The 22,491-nt window shown below is 32.8% G+C and overlaps 1 protein-coding gene and 1 pseudogene across 3 annotated transcripts in view; both read left to right on the plus strand.

The window, feature by feature from the left end:
* TM9SF2 (transmembrane 9 superfamily member 2) overlaps positions 1–22,491 on the plus strand; it is a 47,670-nt gene that overhangs the window by 4,781 nt on the left and 20,398 nt on the right. For all 3 annotated transcript variants that reach the window (XM_039849484.1, XM_039849483.1, XM_039849482.1), the window contains 6 exons: positions 10,285–10,352; positions 12,151–12,244; positions 15,648–15,775; positions 19,084–19,216; positions 20,423–20,547; positions 21,470–21,581. In XM_039849484.1, coding sequence (XP_039705418.1) covers positions 10,285–10,352; positions 12,151–12,244; positions 15,648–15,775; positions 19,084–19,216; positions 20,423–20,547; positions 21,470–21,581 — 660 coding nt within the window. The remainder of the gene's footprint in view (positions 1–10,284; positions 10,353–12,150; positions 12,245–15,647; positions 15,776–19,083; positions 19,217–20,422; positions 20,548–21,469; positions 21,582–22,491) is intronic.
* Positions 17,605–17,723, plus strand: LOC120592094 (uncharacterized; annotated as a pseudogene).

Genomic DNA, 22,491 nt, shown 5'->3' on the forward strand with positions numbered 1-22,491 from the left:
ATAAAAGATTTATGTCCAAAGTACTCTAAAACAGAAATGAGGAAACATCTGTGGATTGGAGTCTTTGGGGAAAGCTACAGAGAAGGAAGTGACATTTGAGATGGACTTCAGAAAGTGATTATGTGTGAAATTTACAGGTAGTCTGCCAGTTAGATGATTTTTGTTTTCTCAGCAAGGTCCTTTAAGTAGCTACTTTTTTAGTTAATTTTTGGTTAATCTCAGAGAGTCCTTTTGAATTTTTAATTTTCAAAAGTATAGGGATAAAACAGGCAAGGAAAAACACCATTTTTCTGAAGCCTTAGGATTGCATCTTTTTTGCCAGCTGCGTTCACATCTCCGTCAATGGAAATAACTGATCAGAAGAAAGATATACTTTGAGCAGTTTTTGTTTTTTCCTACAATTTGACTAACTGATACAGGGAGTTTAAAGTAAACTAATATTTCTTCTCTTTGCCTCTCAAAGGAGAAAAACAGCAGTTTAAAATTTCACTGCTTCGATCGGGGTATTAATAATTTTTTTTCCAATCCATTCCATATTTGTTAAGAAGGACAGTCTTGTGTACACTATTCAGAAAAAGCTGAAGGGACTTATTTTAAAAATTAGAAATGGAAATGATTATTTCCAGAAGATAGGATTAGAGTAGGGAATCAAGAGTTTAATGAATTGGTCAGGTCATTGATAGTTTCCATCTGAAACAGGGATAATCATTTGCTAATTATCTATTCCCCTTGAAAGATATTTTGCATTTCTTAGAGGAAAAGTACCATATTTATCATTGTGATATTAGAAAATATTCAGAAGTGTACAGATAAAACAAGTATTGATATCTTCAGCATAAGTGTAATTATATAGTATAAGTCTTTACATGTACTGTCAAGTCTGTGTCCTGCATTTCACTCAGTGTGTACATTGAGAGACAGACAAAAGAATCCTGAGGATTTGGTCATTTTCTCCTCTCAAAATATTTTATGTTCGATTTACTGGCAATAAACAGAAACAGAAGTTAAGTGCACATAAAATTCTGTTTATATTGCTCTGACTCCAATTTATGATCTTTATTCACCTTCATATAAATGCTATGACTGAGTTCTGTGGTTTTTTTTCTTTTAGCTTGGTATCATTACATGCGCATACATTTGAATATCAACATAATGTACATTCTTACTGGTTTTTCTTGACTACATAGTATTTCGTTCTATAACTGTACTGTGGTTTACTTAACCATTTCTTGCTTGTAGAGCAATTAGATTGGCCCCAAATTATCTCTCTTATAGCTTTGATAGAATGTATTTATCAGGAATTACTGGCATATTCCCAAATTACTAGGTCAAAGGCAAGAAGCAATTCTATAGCTTTTTAAATTTAATATTGCCAGGATTCTTTCAAGCAAAGTAGGTTTTGTGCACCTGAAACTACTGGATTTCGTTAACCAGTGTCACCATAATAAAAATAAATAACCTGTAAAAAGAAAAAAAAAAAGATAGGTTTAATTTATAACACCATTAGCTAAATGATTCCACAATATTTTATAGTTTTTGTTTTTCATTTTAATAGCTATGTGATGGTACCTAGGACATTTTTAATGCTACCTTATTTTCATAGCCGTTGAGGTTTCTCTTTTTTAATTTATTTCTTTTATTTGCCTTATTTTCTTAGTTTTTGAAACCATAGTAATAAAGGATTCAGCCACATAATCCCTTCCTGTAGAGTCCATTTTACTTTCTTAAAATCAAAGGACAATAAGTTGACTGCAATAAGTAGAATAAAGCCCTGATCAGAAGTGAAATAGATCTTCCCAGGGTGTAAAATGTGCAGTTCTGATCTATTTTGTGAAAAGTTTTGGCAGTTTCAGTTAGTTACCACATGCTGTTTAGGTTTGGAGTGAGTCTTAAGTGTGCTGAGTAGCATTCTGATAGCTAATAGCTAAAGATTAGTGAGCAGTTGTTCACCCTTGCTACTTTTTAATTTTCAGTAATTACTGGATTTTCAACATTAATTCAGACCCAATAGCTAAACTCTATAAAACATCTGCTTCTCTGTTACTATTTGATCTCTAAATCATGTTCTTAGATGAAAGATTAAGGTTTTCTTTCCTGTCCAATAAGGAAAGATAACCGAACATACCCACTGTTGTTTTTTTATTTTTTTAAAGAATATTTAAATGAATTTAACAACTTTTTAATAAAAAGGAGACCAAATCAGAATCATACTTTTAAACTTAATTTCTTGATAGTTATCTTTAGACACTCTTAATAAATGGTGTGTCTGTTATTTGGGGAGCAGTTGCCTATAAATATGGAATAAGTCAAATTTAAGAGTTCTAAATGTTGCTCTGGACACAAACATGATTGTATATCCACCTGTTTTAATTTGACCGTAGAAATAGTTTGAAGATTTTGAACTATCTAAAGAAAAAGTATAATTTACATGTGTACTTATCAGTATAATTGACACATTTATTTATTGATATGTAGTTTCACATTCTCATAGTTTTCTCTGGAATAATAGCATTAATTTTTAGCTTCTGAAAACTAATCAGTGTGTGGGAGTTACAGACAGTGTTTCAAATATGAAATCTGGCATGGAATGAGTGACTTCGATAAATTCACATTCCAACAATTGTTCTTCCTTCTGGTGAACAAGTACATGGAGCTAAGTTAGAAAGTTTGCTTTCCAAATAAAAATTTTGAATAAAATTATTTTAAAACTGTGATTGTTCATTATGGTAGATCTGAGAACTAGGATTGGGAAAGCAAGCAAGGTGCATGTGGATAAAATAATATCCTGTTGCCTTTGGCTCTCCACAAAGGGAATCCCTTCCAAAGGTATGTACGTGAACATCTGAAAGAAAACCACAGACGTGTGCTCCATACCACACACCCTCCTCATACTCACACAGACACAAGTAATTTCTAGAAACTGTTTTGTGCTGTTAGCCTTAGAGCCCAGCTCCTATTCTTGCAGTTTTCTATCATTGCCCTCTCAATAAATGTTGTAATTGTCGCCACTTTAAGTATACTCTAAAAGGAGATTCTCTGTTGCCATTAAGTATCCATGAAAAGCTTTGGAGGAAATTTATAAAAATTTTTCTTTGTTCTTATTCTCAACTTTCAGACCTATTTATTGCCCTTTGCTATTGATATATGCCAGGTACACACAAAGTAATACAATTGTAGTCTTTGTTAGTGATAATTATATCATTAATTCTCAGAACAACCCTGTGGTTTTTAGATAGGGAAACTGAAGCTGAGTAAAACATAGTAACCTCAAGAGTACATACATAGCTAGTAAGTAGTGAATCCAAGGTACAAACCCAGGAGTGTCAGAATCTGAAGTTTGGGCTCTTCATTGGAATACTGGTTTATCTTCCATACTGAGCACTCTCTACTTCTTTTCCTGCCTTACTCTGGAGATCCTTGGCTGTTTATAATCCTGGACTTCCATAGTTAATATAGTTATTATATTGTTTTCTCTGATACAGTCTAAAATTAAAATTTTATTTTTTGGTGGCGTATGGAGAGGAAGAACCTTAGTATTTAGGTGATCATCTTCTAGGCATTGCAGGTCAGATAACTCAGAGCTCATAATCATCCATTTGTGTGTTCCAGCATTTTTTACTATGTCTGCATTAAGATTTCTCTTCAGAATTTTTGCCACTTCTCCAATATTTAACAGTTGAAGCTTCCATAGCTTTTCTTTTTTTGTGGCTTTGCCTTGGTATCTCAAAACCCTCATTGTCACTTGCTTTGATCCTTGTACAAAGTCACATTTCTTTACTGAGATTTCTTTCTACCTTGAAAACCAATTGTAGATATGGGGTCTCACAGATGTGATGACAGTTAGGTAAGATGTAATAAAAGCCGAGACAAAGGAACAAGGAAATGGGGAAAAATGTAGTCCTGTGGCATGGCTTATGTGTCTTAAAGCAGTAAAATAGACTGTAGTTGTGACCAATGCTGGGATCAGATGTAGAACTGGCAGATTAGAACTAGAAATAAAAATTGTACATTTGGGAGAAGAATTTAGAAAGGAGACTATAGAACTCCAAACCAATTTCCATTATGAATTTCTTATGGTGCATTGTAATCAGTCTTTTTGTATAAATCTTCCTTTAGAATTTATAGTCTTTAAGATTTATTTATAACTTTCTTAAAATGTTTACTGTTGTAACAACTTTTCATGCTTTTAATAACTCAATTTGGACATTTTGAAAGTGGGAATGTGAAGTAGCTAAGTAACCTTCAGGGCTCGTTCAAGTTATATCAGTGATATTTTGGAGTCAGTTGTCTATTTAAGGCAAATTTCCAGAAGGAGATGCACTTGATTTTTGGATGAGGAATAAAAATGATGTTTAGAGTGGAAAGTGACCTTGAAATTAACCAAATATTGCCCTCTTATAGCACATTGCTATTTTAGTGATAAAATTAAATCCCTTAGAGATTGAGTAGGTACCCCAAGAATATATAAATAGCTTTGTCACTCTTTTATTTTCTCGAATATTTATTTTGTCTCCCATTTGGATTATAAATTCTTCGAAGGCAAATGTTAATGTGTTTTGTATTATCACTCACAATATCTAGTTCAGGACATTGTGGGCATTAAATAAATACAATAATTGAATGATTTTGTTTGTTTTCAGAATTATTTGTTAGTGTTCTTAAGTTTTCACATACATTGCAAATTCTATGATTTTTCCCTATTTAATATTTCTTTTGAAATCATCCTCCCTGCTTCTTGAACATTTTCCACACTAAATTTTACTCTCTCATCTTTATTTCTTACTGTTTTGATTTAGGTCCTGTCACTTCATAGGTCTAAATTCTGCCCTCAACTGTAAAGCCTTTTCTTTTTCCAACTCTTACTGTGACGTTTTTCAAAATTCAAATAAGTTGGAAGAATAGTATAATGATCACTTGTATAGCTGCCTAGACCCCTAGAGCCTACAGTTGTTTATATTTTTCTCTATTTGTTTTATCTGTGTGTGTGTGTATTTTTTTAGGGATGCACATCATGATGGTTTAGTGTACTTTTGCCCTTGATTGTAACCACAAAAAGTCATTAGCGGTCTCATTTCCTTTCTCTTTTCTCTCAATTTTTAACATTTTCTCTACTGCCATATTATGAGGATCTCATTCTTATAATACTTTTGAAATTTTATTGTTTCACTAGAAGGATCAATATTTAAAATACAGTATCATAATGTAGCATATTTACAAATGTAAATTTCTCTATGATGTTAAATGTATCATTAATTTTAACTTACATTTCTTAGCATGTTTTAAGTGAGATGATGATTCTTAAATTTTCAGATTTTTACAATTTAAAAAAGGAAGAATGAATAAAAGTACTGCAAAACTAGTCAAGATGAATTGAATATCTAAGGTGTGTTTTGATTAGTTCAACTGAACAACTGTAAAAGGTCCATAATTTATTGGTGATATCTGTGGTGGACTAACTTTCTTATAAAAATAAATGTGGAAAAGTGTCAGAAGAGACAAAGATGAAAAGGACAGAGTAGCAAAAATTAAAAGTGATGGTAGCAACAGTTGAGTTTACTTTTTTTTGAGGTAGTAGTCCAGTTTTTGAACTTTTTTGTCTTAAAGTAGAGCAAGTAATTCCTAGGTCATAAAGTTATTATGAGAATTGTGCTTGATAATTATTATCTTCTTCCCTAGAGTAATAGCTAAGAAGAGAGTAATGAATAGGCATAAATAGGAGTTGAGAATGCTTACTGTCTTAAGTGTCCTTTGATGGAAGGAGAAGAGGGAGGACCTCTCACAGAAACGCTCAGAATGATCCTTATACTAATAAATATTTAGATTCAGGAATTCTACTTTCTGTAAAATAATAAATAATAATAGCTGTGCTTATTTAGTCATTTAACTTATTGCATACTCACTGTTGACCAGCTTCTATGTCATTTTCAGTTATTACCTTGTTCATTCCTCACATTAAAAATTATTACTTGCCTAAAAGCTCATGTTAAGAGTAGACCTGGCAGTCTGACACAGTGCTTCCTCCAAACTGAAGTCACGTTCCCTATTTATGTGCCATATGTTAAATTTTGTTTTTAGGTGAAAAGTTTGTGAGAATTGTTTTTTTGGATTTTGCTATTTTGGAAGATTTTGTGGACAGCCCTTAATAGTTGTAGACATTCTTATAAATCACAAAGTAAGGCTAAAACATACACTTGTTGGGTGGCATCGTTAATACTCTTGTTATTAGGAACAGAATTTGAAGCTGCTTCACCAGATCAGGAAAACTTGGCAGATAAGGTTAATTAATTAATTAATTAAGTTTATTGGGGTAACATTGGTCAATACAATTATATAATTTTCAGGTGTACATTATAATTTGATATCTATATAGTCGATTGTGTGATTACCACCCAAAGTACAGTTTCCTTCAGCTACCATATATTTGATACCCTTTGCCCACTTCACCCTCCCCCAAAACCCCTATAGTTAAGGTAAATTTAATGGGGATTTGATATTAGCTAAAATACCAAGAAGATGGCTAAAAATTTAAGAATGAACAAGTAAGAAAACAGGGAGGGAAAGAGTAAATGGGTCTTTGGGTTATAGACTAAAATGAGGTAAACGTGGTTATAATCAGTTAAAATAGTACTAAATTATATAAACAAAAGAGTAGCATGATTTCTAGAAGAGACATTCACCTGTCTTATAGTTATTCAGGACTTACAGTAGACTTAGAGGGAACCAGTGAGTTTGATTTCTAAAATTTTGACAAGATTGTTATTTAAAAAGGTTAAATTGGAATTTAAAGTGGTATAAGTTAGCTTAAGGTCAGAATAAAGTAAAGAATAAATTCATGGGGAATAGTAAAAGTGGAGACAGATTTCCAGGACAGGTGCTTGAGGCTAATTTGGATCTTAAATTTAGCTGAGTATGAACGTCAAACGTTTCATAGTATTAAGCTCCTGTGTGTAATACAAAGTAAAGCCAAAAGAATATATTTGCAGAAGCTCTCTTAAATTTATATGAGAGAGCAAAAAGTAGTAAGTTAATTTGGTCATGAGCAAGTTAGTACATTTGAAGAAAAACAATAATTATATTTTTGCGATAATGAGCTCTAAGTTGTTAGTTAAAGAACATAGGAAAGAGATGAAGAGTATCTATCATTGAAGAATTATGCTTATGATCAGAAAGGGTAATGAAAAGTAACAATGTCATTCTATACATATGTGAAACTTTGATGTCTAAACCTCGAAAATTGCCTGTAATTCTCAATGAAATACCTTTTGAGAAAGATACGAGGGTAGGGCAAGGTCCCGAGAAAAGCATCTGGCATGATCAGGAAGATAGACAAATCAAAAGATTAAGACCTTTCTGTTTTGAAAAATTAAGACTCAGGAGATATGAGAGAAGTCAGACAATGAGTAAAGGGTTTTCTCTCAGTCTTATTAATCCTGTAGCCAAAATATGTACTGTAAAACTTCAAAGACAATATCATAGGCTAAGCAAAAATTCTTGTCTCATCCATTGGGTAGAAATAGAAGAAACTTTCACCCTAAGTTTATATGCCCTTGAATAGTGTTCTAAAATTTTTCACATAGCATTAGGTCTTTGAACTCCGCGCCTGCTTTAGGTTCTCTAGGAATTTAAAGAATATTGAAAAATATCTAGAAACCGGAGCTCAAGGACAGGGTAGGAGTCCATTCCAGCTTGCTGCCTGTTTTTGTAGAGTCCTTAAGCTAAGAATTATTTACACTTTAAAGTGATTTGGGGGTGGGGGGTGTAAATCAGAAGAATAGTATTTAGTGGTGAGTGAAGATCAAATTTCAGTGCCCATAAATAAAGTTTTATTGGGCGACAACTATGCTCATTCACTTATGTACTGCCTATGGCTGCTTTTGCACTACAATAGCAGAGGCTGCATGTCCTGCAAAGCCTAAAATATTTACTCCCTGGCCCTTTAATAAGTTTGCCAACCCCTGGGATAGACTGACAACATTAGAGTTATTTTTCCTGGTAGAGGATACATTGTAGTGACTAGAATAAGAATGATAAGTATATGAAGAGGGGTATATAAGCGGTACCAAGCAGCATTTTGTTGTTTTCTGTTGTTATGATAATATTGAAGCCATTAGCCACCTATGACTACTTAAGTATAATTAAAATTAAATAAAATTGTAAAATCATTTCTTTAGCCACACTAACCACATTTTAAGTGACCAATAGCCGTGTGTGGCTAGTGGCTACTATATTTGACAGTGCAGACAGAATATTTCCATCATTACTTAAAGTTCTATTGGACATTGCTGCATAATAGTAAATACTTACATAGTATTTTGTTCTTGAATCTTCTCAAAAACCACTTGAGGCAGGGAGTAGTATTACTTCCATTCTACAAATGAGAAAACCGAGGCACAGGAAAGTAAAGAAATTTGCCCAGGATTACACAGCTAGTAAATGTCTGAGTCGGGATTTAAACCCAGGCAAGTTAGCTCAGAGTCCCTGTTCTTAATCACTTCATATTGAACAAAGTTGAGAATAAGGAATATACTTAATTATAGCTCGCAGATTTAGCTTATATGGTGAAAATGTGGCTCTTCACATTTTGAAACTCAAGGTCGTGTAGAGTATACTAGCTACATTCCTCTCTAGAAATAAATCTAGAGATGTGTACTGGATTAGCTTATAGGAACCTTTCAGTCTTCATTAAGATATATTTAAAAGAGTGTTTGGAGTCTGATGTGTCTTCATAGCAGTAAAAACTATAATTAGTGAGCATCATTTTGGCAGAGTAAGCCATCAGCTGGAATTTTGCCTTCACAACAGTTATACACATATGTGTATTCAAGTATGCTGTAATGCTTAAATGTCGTATCCCATTATCTTTTTAGCTAAAATGACCAATAATATAGTCTTGACTATTATGCAAGAAGACACACATTTGTTGTGTGTTTGAGATAGTGTTGCCATTAAGTTGTCATTTCATTTGAGTAGAATTTTTGAGTTGCATATGATATTGTTTTCTGTACTGTATTCAAAAGTTAATGTCTTTTTCCCATTTTATAACATGAATGTTGGATAAGCATTTTAGTGGACCAGCAGTGTAGTTTAGGCATTTTCAATTCTGAATATCATTATATTGATTTGGTTTTACTTATTTGTGTATTTATGAAGTACTTTATAACTCATCAGTACCTCTGCGAGGTAAAAACTTTCTCCCATTTTGCCGATAAGGAGACAGAAGCACTCTTGAGGAAAATGAGATATTAAATAACTTGACCAAAGTCACACAAGTAGTAAGTGATAGAACTGGCTGGGGTTTGAACCCAGGCAAACTGCCCCAGAGTCTGTACGCTTGCCTGCTATGTTTTGCTGCTTTTCCATTGACAGTGTATTATCAGTTTGTTGTGCATCAAACATCTTGACTTGCTTTTGGGATGTTAACAAGTACAGACAGCACGACTACTGACAGCGCTAGTGAATGAGATCAAAATGACAGGTGTAGTTTTATGCCATTCCATGTAGCCTAATGATCACAGACTCCAGATGCAGCCATAGCAGGCTAACTCTGTGAAAATAATTTGTCCCAAGTAAACAGCTCCTATTTAGTTGTTTTTGGTTAGCACCAGAAAGTACTTCCATACCAATTATTTACTGGAACTTTCTTTACTCCTTGGAGAAATTTTGGGAGCTTCAGTAGGCAGGTATAGCTTTAAATTAGCCATATTTCCTAAGAAGTTGATAGAGCTTTTCTTTCCCTCCCCCATTTTCGAATTTTATCTGGTCTTGTAAATTTCTTTAATTGGTATTTCCCTGTAGTTAGCATTCTCAAATTGATTAGAGCAGCCCTCCAAAGTTAGACCATGTTGTTATTGTCCATCTCCTGTCTGCTTAAGGGTGATACACAAGTATATTTCTCTTATAGTTGATCTAGAAATTTCTTGCCTGCTTGGGAGCATTATTTTTGTGCTACAGAATGAAATATTGAGTTTGAAAAACAGGTTTTTAAATCAGCATCTATATTGATGTAATAAATGTTTTAGTTAAAATATCTTATTAAATTTTTAGAAATTTTAGAATTTCAAAAGCGTTTAAAAAATATTGGAGACATTTGCACCTCTGAGAATTATTTGGGTAATACATGTAAATCTCACTCAAGTGAATGAGTTTATAAGAGAATTGTTTAATGTAGGTTGCATATCATAAAATTTCACATTTCAAACATGTTATTCTTTTTCAATTCTAAGCATGACTTTAGTTTTAATCTTCAGTTATTTATATTCTTATTCTGTGTTTCTTTATTTTCAGGCTGAAGTAGAACTATTCGTGAACAGGCTTGACTCAGTGGAATCTGTTCTTCCTTATGAATATACAGCGTAAGATCTTCAGCTTGGTTTTTATATAAAATTTTGTGTGACTCATCAGGATTTTGTACATTTAGAACTTTAGTTTCTCCACAGTTGTGGATAAATTCACATGCATTTAAAAAATGTACATGGCCTGAAAACATTTTTTAATGGGTATTTTTTATTATTAAAATGTGAAATGTGATCTTTTTATGTCTCTTTGCAATACAATGGAAGCACCAACTAGAACAATGTATTTCTTTTTCATCTGAGTGGATAAAAAGCCATCTTTTTCCTTTAAATTTTTAATAATAAAAATTTTTAAACAAAATCCTGTGTCCCACATAATCAGTCCCCAGAAATAATTACTTTAATGTCTGCTCCACATTTTTTCTCTGTCTGTTCTAATGTATGCAACCACATTTATATATTTTTGTTTTAAACAAAAGTAGGTTTATACTATTATATGATTTGCACCTTATTTTTTCTCACTGAGTGTAATGTAGGCGTCTTTCCGTGTTAATGCACAACTACCTCAGTTTTTTTAGTAGCAGTTTATTATTTCTTTGTAGAGATTTGTTTGTGTCCATGTATGATTTGTTTTACTAATAACTTTTTAATGAACATTTGGTTATTTCCATCTTTTGATATTATAAGAATGTTGCATCAATATCATTTATTCATTTGACCACTCTATACCATATTGGGTATAAAACATAGTTTTTTAATTTTAGTTGGCTTTTAAATTTGTCTGAGAGTTTCGAAAGAAAATATGTGTTTACTGTAGAAAAAAAGCACACACAAGAAAGTAAGACTATCCTATAAGAATCCATATGCCTAAATATGTATGAGAGTGCAAAATTCATTAATGCATGAACCATAATTTATATAACTGTTGGAGACTTGAATGCTTTTTCGAGTTTTTATTTTCTTATATAAACAAACATCTCTTAAGTCTTTGTGGCTTTTTCTGGGAAAACTTAATGACCTCTTATATCCAGTAGATGGAGAGTCTTTATTGAGGCCTTCGCAATCCCAGTTTTTTATCACTCGAGAGTCATCTTCCTTTAAGAATCTAACTGATCTGTAGCTATCATTTTGCTGGCCTCAGGTACTCCCATATCATTCCAGAATGAACACAGAACTTTAATTTTCTATAGCAAAGCTGAAAGTAGGCTATTATTTCAAAACAGAACTTTATTTAAATCTGGTTAGTAATACAAGGGAATTACAACAGAGAGGGAAGCTTACAAGTGACTGATGATGACCCTTCCACAGCTCCATTCTCAGAAGGTCTGGCAATGCTTCTCATATTGGGATGTGTTGGCCAGTGTGTCAGGATGCAATAGAAACCCAGGGAAAATTGACATATCTTCCTGAAATATCATTATTAAGAAAAAATTTGGATTGGAAAGTTATAACAAAAGGAGCTAAGTTATGTAAAATTAAGAATATTATTTAGAAATCAAAGCTTTTTTTTTTTTTTTTTTTAACGCGCTCTGGCACCTGGTCTTCCTGCGTGGTCTCCAAGCCAAGTACTAACCAGGCCCGGCCCTGCTTAGCTTCCGAGATCAGACAGACTTGGGCGTGTTCAGGGTAGCATGGCTGTAGACAGAAATTAAAGCATTCTAAGGCATAACTTTGAGATATTTTGTTCTTTTGTTTAGGGGTAATGTGGTACGTGGAACTTGAAATATGAATATATTTGTTACTCATCTATTGGAGCCGCTGGAATGATCATTACCTAATCTGCCCTCAAGATTGTCTAGGGGTTTGTTATTTTATTATTTCCTTTTGTATTTAAAAACTTAAATATTCTTTCCCCCAGGTTTGATTTTTGCCAAGCGAATGAAGGAAAACGCCCATCTGAAAACCTCGGTCAGGTACTATTCGGGGAAAGAATCGAACCTTCACCATATAAGGTTTGTATTCAGTGTTCTATGTTATTTAGTTGCATTTTTCTTCTTATAGAAAATCCTGAGATAACTTGGCTGTCATAGCTAAGGAGGAATTCATTTCTCTTTTGCATCCAGGAATAGTTTCTTCAAGTTACAGTTTAGAAGGATCCCTCCCCTTCTCATGATATGTCATGGATAAGTTTGTCTTAACGAACTTATAATACAACCAGTATTATAAATGATAAGGTGGTAGCCGAAAAGACAGTGCTCAGACACCCAGCCTGACCTCATAGAGAGACCTAGAACCCAGGCTTCAGTTATGAAAAGTTGCCCAGCTGCTCCACATCTCCTTCCCCTCTTTGGGAGCAGTGTCCATAGACTTTCTCTGTTAGCAAATACAGCACAACTTGGACTCTTTCATTGGGTTTTTGGGAAGCTAACCTCTCCATTTTGACCATTGAATATATTTGGAACATCTTTGATATATTTTTAGTTCATCAGTTAAACCAATCTAAGCACAATATAAGATATTCTGTTCAATATAAGTACTTCATCGTCACCCAGAATAGTTCTACCTTTTAAATCTAGTATCTTTTAAGCCTGTTATCTTTCTACATTGCATAGTCTCTTGTTCATTTTATATCTGCTGTCTTGCACAAAGAATAATGGTCTCTCCCCTTTAGAAAAATTTAACCAGTTTATAATAGTAATGTATCAACATATAAAAAATTAAATAGTACAGAAGAATATAAAATGAAAACTTAAGTGTGTTCCCCCTACCCAGTTCCACATCACAGTTTCTTATTATTAATCTTTCCTGACATTTTCCATACACGTACAAGCATATATAAATAAAATTAGATTTACTTAATGCTTTAACATATTCTGAACTGTGCATTTTTCTTCAACTCTGCCTTGAGCATCTGTTCACATGAGCATTCCTTTTAATGGCCTGACCTCAGGTTTTATTCCCCAGCCTAACAGCTCCCTCTCTTGGTTTCACGTCCTTCTCTTCAATGGCTTAGACCCCATGGTTAGCTGCTTTCCCTGCTTCTTTATTAAACACACTTATCTCTCTCCCTTGTCACTTTATTACACTGAGGATCTGTCCATCAAATCTCGGAGCCAAGATTAGTCCCATTAGCCCTCTTATTCCTTCCAGCACTGTACTTATACTGTGAAGCACTGAAGGAAAAGACACATAATTGTGCTAGTTTAATCCACTAAAGTTTATTATTTTCAACCATAGGTATGTCCTCTTAAAATATTCTAACCTGTGATTTTCTACCCCAAACATGCCAATAATTTTTTTAAAATTTCAAAGACAGTAGATTTGAAAGCCTAATGGGAGAAGTCACTGGGAAAAGAGGCACTCAAAGTGTATGGACATGGGTAGTATTGGGTAGGGCAGGCATATTAATTGTGTTAACATCTCCCTGATAACAATATTTTGAAAGGTTATTATGGGAGTTATCACATTCTTTTATAGCAGAGAGTGACATATTAAATAGTGCAGTTAACTTAAAATACTTCTATGAACTCTCAGCCCCATCTTTCTGTTTATTTATTCTTTGGCCTTGAGAAATAATTGAAGAGGGGAGGAACATTAGTAACACTGTTCTGTGAACTTGAGGGACAGCAGGAGTCTCTAGTAGTAAACAGCCATTAACAGCAGTAAACAGAGAAGGCCCACAAACCCATGGAAAAGTTTTGTCCCTTTGGGGCAGAATTTAAATGCAAATTACTTCCTTAGTAAGATCCCATTCAGAGTACTTTTGTGTGTAAAGACTCTGCCTTGCTCATGCAAAAGATTCTTCTTTTAGGCTTCTTATTTTTCAGATTTAATTTTGTTCTAGGAGTTGAGATAAAATAGAACAGAGGGAATATTAAAATGGAGAAAGATGTGCACCTAATATTTTCTATGCGTTTCCTAGAATTTTTTAGGATCAAGATTTATGCTAAAACAAATTCTTTAAGCCCCAATTTTAAAGAGAGGCATTTCTTAAGACCAAGGCATAGGAGAACAGAGTCATGGGGGCTAAGATATCAGATTTTTTCTCCCAGTCAGCCGTAAATGTATTGACTTACATTTTTCAGTATTCAGTATTGATTTCAGTATTGATTATTTGTCCTTTATTTTTAAAGAATTTTACCTTCAGAGCTGTAGTAAAAATAATGGTAATAACCAACAATAAAATGAAATCCCAAATCTGCTTTGCTGTCCTTTATCTATGACTTCAATTGAGGTCAGAAAAACAGCAGTGCAATACATTGCATGTGTTATGTGAAGCTGGAGCCACATTCATAGGATCATAAAATCTCATCTCCTGTCTAACCACTCATATAAACTCAGTTAACAGTACTTAACAGAAGTAGCAATGCAGCCAGAACAAAACTCTTGGCTGACAGGTGGCAGCAGTGGTTTACACTTGAAACATTTATCAGCTGATACACAGAAACTGGTTTAGGGATTTTAATAAATAATGTACAAAAGAATGAACTACTTAGAATTGAAACATATGCATATTTGTTTTTTTTTTACCCCTGGTAATAATGTTTAAATTTATTAAAAAGTATAAAATTATGAACTGTTCATGGTTAGTTTAGTAAATTACTGCCTTCAGGATACTAGGAAATATATTTTTTAAATTAAGACATAAATGGGTCTCGATAAAGTAAACCTACATTATATAATATGATGTGAATGTCATTATTTTTACACACATGAAATAAGTCTTAGACTCCAAAATTGGAGGAATCCTTAGTTTTCAAAATTTGGTTTAAAAATTATCAATTTTTGTGTTTCAAGTTTACTTTTTGTTTCAATTTTCCTCTTTGTTTTAACTTTATTATTAAATAAGATCCTGAAAATTGACAGTTGTTTCAAATGTAAGTAAGAAGAATCACATTTACCCTGATTTTAGACATCCAAATTTGGCTTCTTGTATCATCATAGTTTGTTATTCACTACTGAATCTCCATCACCTGGCACAGAGAGACCGCTTAACAAATTCCACCAAATGAATATATGGACATAAAAACTTGTCTGCTTGTTACTAGAAAGCCTTCAAATCCGTAATGTCAAACATTATCAGGGGACATTGCTGTGGAGAGACTGATGTTCCATTTTGTTCTCCATGTAGATGTTTTCCCTTCTAGGACTCCTTTACATTTAGAAGGTGGGTTAAGTTGAAATTATCAAAAATAAAACCTGTTACTTGTCAAATGAAAAATTGATGAGCAGTTTTTATAGAAAAAATAAGATTGAAATTTAAATCTGATTGAGCTATGAGCAGTTTTTAAATGTTTGTTATCAATTTGAATGCACTTAAGTAATTAATGAGACCACTGTTTTTACTCTATGGTATAGATGTGAAGGAACTGGATAATTTTTTTATAATTTACTTTTCACTTTATTTTAATACAGTTTACATTTAATAAGGAGGAGATCTGTAAGCCTGTGTGTACAAAAACATACCATACAGAGAAAGCTGAAGACAAACAAAAATTAGAATTCTTGAAAAAAAGCATGCTACTGAATTATCAACATCACTGGTAAGACATCGAGATTTTGGATTTTGGGCTTTTCCTTTTCAAGATGAAACCTGTTTCACTGAATGTATAAATTACCTCATTGACTCTATTAAAAATATAGCAAATTAATTTATTTCCCTTTTTTGTTATGAATATTAACATGAAGTAGTGACTTTTTCTTGCCAGAGGAAAGTACCTAGGTCAGTCTTCTAGAAAAATACTGTTATTTTATACTTGCAGGCTATGAGAAAGACCATTGAAAACAAAATTTAGGTTTTGTTTAATGTTTGATAAATAGCACCTACTTCAAAGAAAATACGTACACTTTGTGTAACCCGTTTTTTATTTTATAAACATGCTGTAACGTTAATGAGGTCGTTACCAATTTGTGTTGTAATCAAAAAGCATTTAAAACTTTTATTTCTGCTTCCACAGTAGTTGTTACTTACTCAAAAAAAGAATATTAAAAAAGGGTCTCAAAATCCAACTTGTCAGGTATAACTATTACTATTATTCTAGATGTTTGCCAACAACAAATGTCTGTATTCTGTGTGGGGTCATGGTTTACACATGTTTTTGTGTGTTTGCCTTTTCTAAAAACTATAAGATGCTGGAAGTGGTGAATAGGAAGATTGTCTTCATGTGTTTCCTTTTGAATGTTTGTCATATCAGTATCTCAAATTGACCCATTTGCTCATATCCAGGGAGGTTAGGAACTTTTGATGTCAATTTGGACATGACCTGATTCTGTGGCTCAAGTTTTGTAGGTGGAGCCTCATTCCCTTTTGCCCCCTCAATTCCTCTCCCTCCTCCCTTCCATACACATAAAACGAAAAAGACATAGGGAGGGCAACCTTGGGTCACATGCCTATTCATGAACTAGTCTGTGATCAGGGAAATTCACTCTGAGTAGCCAGACCTGATTAGTGTACACCTGAACGATACAGAGTTTCCCATAACAGGGCTCTATTAGAAGAAAGGAAATTTGCACATTGCACTTGTATCAGCTTCTTTCTCATGTGACCCTCAGTACAAACAGGAACTTGAAAGTCTCCTCCATCTCCTCATTTCTTTGGTTTCTGGTAAGCCAAGAGCTTTTTTCCTCTAAGCTTCTATGAGAATATTACTTAATTGCTGAATTGGTATAACTTGGGATACATTTATTTATTTAGAAGTAATTGAAATTTCCTTCGGTGTATTATTCTCTTTGCTTCAAATTATTCTTTACTGCCTTCACAATGACATTTAAGGCTCAGTTCTTTCATTTACATATTAGCCCCATTCACCTTCTCTTTCTCTTAACAGCTGCTTATTTGTTTCAAATGAAAGAATGACCCTTAAGGCCTATTGGTGATTTTTAGCTATCTCCACTGCCCTCTGTTCTTAGAATACTGTTTAGAGTCTTGCTCCTAAAGGTAATAGAAGTGGCTCTTGTTCGTAACTTCTTCACAATACTTAGAAATATTTTTAACTAATTTATGATACAGTTAATATAGGTACTGTTTTGATGCTCAGATGCTTAATAACGAAGAATAAATAACTTAAAATAGTTTACAAAGTTAGAAAGCATTTGATAGTAAAATTTACTAAACAGTTTGTGATAGGTGTCTCAATTGCAAACTATTTTGTTTCAAATGGAGTTCATGGAGGGTAGAGGGAAATAATGAAAAGGAGTCCTTAATGGTAAAATATTGGGGCCAAGCATTCAAACTTTATCCTTTTGAGTCCTCTTTTTATACTTTTTTACTCTATCACATTGAAAATATTATATTTAATATTTTTTGAGTTATAAATTCAAGTAACTACTACTCCCTGGTAATACTTGAAAATTATATTCTTTAAATTTTCTTGTGTACGGTCATGCCACCCTGAACAAGCCGGATCCCGTCTGATCTCGGAAGCTAAGCAGGGTCGGGCCTGGTTAGTACTTGGATGGGAGAACACCTAGGAAGACCAGGTGCTGTATGCATAAAAAATAAAAAATAAGGGATTGTAAGCTGACAAGGTACTTGCAGTCTGTGAGGTCAACCAAGGGTTGCCTCCCCTAAAAAATAAATAAACAAACAAATATTTTTAAGGTTTTTTGTTTTTGTTTTTGTTTTTTTGTTTATTTTTAATGCTTCCTAGTACCAGGAAAAGGTTATTGTGTCAAGGTATTGTATAAATGATAAATTTAGGACTATAATTCTTATGTAGTATTTTCTCTGATATGATAGCGTAAAGGTATTATACTTAACATATTGCTAGTATACTATTTATTTATTGAATGGTCTTCGCACTCTAAAAAATTAAAGCAATTAACTGATTTTTTAGGCCTCCAGAAAATGTGAATTATTTACATTATATAGCATTGCCTTCATGCTTCTAATATTTTATAGTTTTTTTCATGGAAACCACTAGCCTGCTGGTTGTAATAATGAGCAACTTAATAGTTTAGGTGATTCTAAAATTTGGTACATTGGGTACTATTAAATAGCGTTTAAATGTGACGAGACATGTTTTATTAGGTCATTAATGTACATCTGGGGTGACTATAAAATCATAATTTTACTTCCTAAGGCATACATTAATTAAGAAATAAAACATGCCCTGGAGTGTTGTCTTTTGACTATAATACAGCTAGTATATTTTTAGTAATTTTTTTTTTTTTTATTCGCATCCTGCAGTGTGCTTTGGGCATAGGGGACCACATGCTCGGACTTTAATGTAGTCATGTAGTGCTACAGAACCTTATACTTTACTTTTACTCTTTTTTGTTTAAAAAGTTCTTTTTCACTTTAGAACTTGAAAGATTTGTTTCTCTAGCTTTATCGTAGTATTTCTTTTAGAAATAAGTTGGAGTTACACAGTTTTAATAGATAATACTATAATTTTCACTTTTTCACCTGGCCCTTAAGTTGAATATTTTCCCATATCTTGCAATTATATTTTTCTCCTTTTTATTGAGTTGCTTGAGTGATAAAAGACATTTGCTTCTATACTGTTCCCATAAACTCTGACCTATTTAAAGCTTTTGAATATTCTGCTAAAGGTAAGTTATACTTAGGTGTCTAGATAATGATATTATTAAATAAGGAAGTGTAATAAATAAATGTCCCTTTTCTACATATGTTTATAGTTTCAGCTATAAAGTTTTTTTTTTTTTACTGCAGTGTATCATATTGGCATAATGCTTCTACTTATGAAATACCACATTTCATCAAAATTCTTTGATTGTAGTTTTAACATCTTAAGGTATTTATAGACATTTTGTGAAATGATGACATATTTGGGCAGTAATTCTTAGTCATGTTTGGTAATTTCTTCTTGACTATTATTTCTGTGAATAGGATTGTGGATAATATGCCTGTAACGTGGTGTTATGAGGTTGAAGATGGTCAGCAGAAGTTTTGTAATCCTGGATTTCCTATTGGCTGTTACATTACAGATAAAGGTCACGCAAAAGATGCCTGTGTTATTAATGTAAGTTTGTGATAAACTCTATACTTCTTTTTAAAATACGGCTTTTTGGTAGATGGATTCAGTTTTTACCCAGACAAAAAGTGTTATATTTATCAAATGAGTACAATACAAATGTTCCGAAGTACAACTACTTAGATCTTAAACCTAAGCCAGATTAACAATGTATAAATTTAACTCTAGAACTAAAATAATACAGATTCAGTTCAACATTTACTGAGAGTGTCTGTTACATGCTAAGTACTACACTAAGGGCTAGGACTTCGTATGTTCTGACTAATAAAAGTTAGATTTATAATCTTACATATGAAAATATGTAGATAGTAGAGTGCCAAAAAAGACCTCATTAAATCCATGAAATTTGTAAATTTAAGTCCATAATATATTATATTGCAAAAGTTTGGTATTATACCTTTTTTAAAAAAAGTGTCTTAAATGGTTACTAGACTTAACGTGGTGATCATTTTGTAAGATATTTAAATGTCAAATCACTATGTGGTTGGTACACCTAAAACTAATATAGTATTGTATGTCAACTCTTTCAATGAAAAAATAAATGTGTGTAAAAATGAATGAATTAAATAAGATGTCTTGTCTTCAAGACCAAATTTGATGTTTAAAAACAGAATAATAAAGTGAAGACATTAATATAGAAAGTAATTACAATTATTGGGATATATATTAAATTAAATTTTTTGTAATCAGGTCACCCTGATTTAATCTCTTCATTTATATGATCTGGGAGTAGAAGTTAGCACGAGCTTGATCGTGAAACTGGTTATAACAGTAATGCTTTTGTGCGAGTTGACAGAGACACTTGAATAATTTAGGCTATTATTGATTTAGTCTGATTATAAATTTCCATGGGAGAAAAGAAAATGTATACGATTTAGCATGTTCATAACATATAATATTTTAAAATTTGTTACTTTTATCATAAGTAAAAAACTAGAAAATATTAGATTTTTTTTTTAATAAGTACTTATTAAGTTTTATGTAAGAGTTAAAACGTTAAGCATAATTTTCACCTCTACCAATCAGTTTTGGCTTATAAGAGTTTAGGCTTAAAACTTAAACATTTTTATGGGGAAGGATTAAGATCCTGTTCAAGCTTAAATTTTCCTACTTGTTGTGGCTCATTTTAAAGTTTTATGTTTTGACTCTTGTATAGCCAGTCTTCTACCTTTAATTCTAAGTTCTTTTCTATAGTCAGAATTCCATGAAAGAGATACATTTTACATCTTCAACCATGTTGATATCAAAATATACTATCATGTTGTTGAAACTGGGTCCATGGGAGCAAGATTAGTAGCTGCTAAACTTGAACCAAAAAGGTAACTATACAAACAGATAAGTAAATATAAGTGAAATGTAGGCCCAAAGAATAAATATTTTGGGCCTAATGAGCTTTTTCCTTAATCAGTGTTCTGGCATTTTAGGATTGATTTTATTAAAACTCCCTGTATGATTTGTTACTGAGTTATGGTTTGTCAAGAGAAACCATACAAATATTTTTTTCCTGTCATGGTAAAGTGGTCAAACCAAGGTGACTTTTTGTTTAGTTTTCAGTCAGGAAGTTTTGACAACTTTTCTGTGTCAGCTTGGAATGGAGGCCGTGAGGTGGCTGGGTCAGTGTTCTCTTTTACGGTGGGAAAGCATTGCCTCTGATGTTTGCAACTCGACCTCTCATCAGAGGCACAAATGAGCGGACTAGTACTATCATTTAGAAAGTCTCCATGTTGTGCTTGCTTTGGCAGCACATATACTGGAAAGTCTCCATGCAGTGTTAGATGCCAGTAGGTGACAAGTCATTGAAAGGACATCTCTTCAAGTTATCAATTTTTTAGTATGAAAGTACCTATCAGTTATTTGAGATCCTTTTTTGATTCTATTTTTTCCATGACTTCTCTCCCCTCATTGAATTAACCATTTTCTCATGCCACTGGTGGCATGCCATAATAAGATGGCAGTTAATTTAAACTTCCTCAGTGGTTTTTTTTTTTAGATTATTTAATGCTTTTTAAGTACACAGTTTTCAAGTTTGTTTCTAATTTTGAGTAACAATTTGTACACATTCTTAAAACTAAGCCCATTATTTATACAAGGTAAATATTTGTATTAATATTAAGTCTGATGTGATAATTTCACCTTTGTCAGTAGCATTATGAAATATGTACAAAATCTCTAACCTTTACTTTACCCCATTTTTTAAAACTGTACTTTATCAGCATCTTGCCAAAATGTTTCTTCCCACAGCTTCAAACATACCCATACAGATAAACCAGACTGCTCTGGACCCCCCATGGATATAAGTAACAAGGCTTCTGGGGAGATCAAAATTGCCTATACTTATTCTGTTAGTTTCCTGGTGAGTTTGTTTTTATCTTTAGTATAACTCAGAAATTGATTTTATATTCATACTACTTGCACTAATTCAAATATGAATGACTAAGCTTGTCCAATAGATAAACTTTTAATGAGCTGATTTTTGGAATAGTTTGTCAGTGCACCAGGCAACATAATCACACCGAAAATTAAATCTTCGTTTAAATGAGACATATAGGAAATTGGAGAATTGAGCCTGATTAAGTGTTAAGTCATAAAAAGTTACATATGAGACAAAAGGTAGAAAATAGAGGTATGAAAATGTCAAAGATACGTGCAGCAAGCATTTATGAAAACAACACCATTTTTAAAATCTGGATTTGGGTATAAACTTAAATGGAGAGTTTCTTGATGGTAGATGATTTATATAAATTCTTAGGGAATTTAAGGGAAGGTTTTCATTAAGAGAGAGTTTCTTAGGAGGAAAGTAAAAGTTCGTTTTATGAGAATCTTAGGCAGTATTCTACCTCTATTTTTAATAAACTATTGTGGCAGTCCAATATAATTGTGACATTTACTATCCCCATATAGTGTGTAATTTGGCAAGCCGAGTGCAGTAAACAATATATATTTCTTAACAGAGCTCAGTGTGGGTGACACCTGCCAGACATTCAGTGTTACCTGGGTTGTGACTGTGGTCTGGTTAAGCGCCTCATAGGCATAGATAGATGGTGTCAAAGCAAATAAGTTTTTCCATTCGATTTTCTGAAAAAATTAAATATAGCTCTAAATTTTGACATCTAAAATAATCCCTTACTATTTAAGACTTCAAAAAAATAAAGCTAGTAACTAGTTAACTTTAGGAACTCTTATTATTTTTTATTTACTGTTTAATCTCATCCTGATTTTTCTAAGATTTGAGTAAATTGAAACTTTCTGAATCTCACAACTAA

This window comes from Pteropus medius, unplaced genomic scaffold (genome assembly GCF_902729225.1).
Source record: "Pteropus medius unplaced genomic scaffold, Ma_sr-lr_union100, whole genome shotgun sequence".
Classification (NCBI taxonomy): domain Eukaryota; kingdom Metazoa; phylum Chordata; class Mammalia; order Chiroptera; family Pteropodidae; genus Pteropus; species Pteropus medius.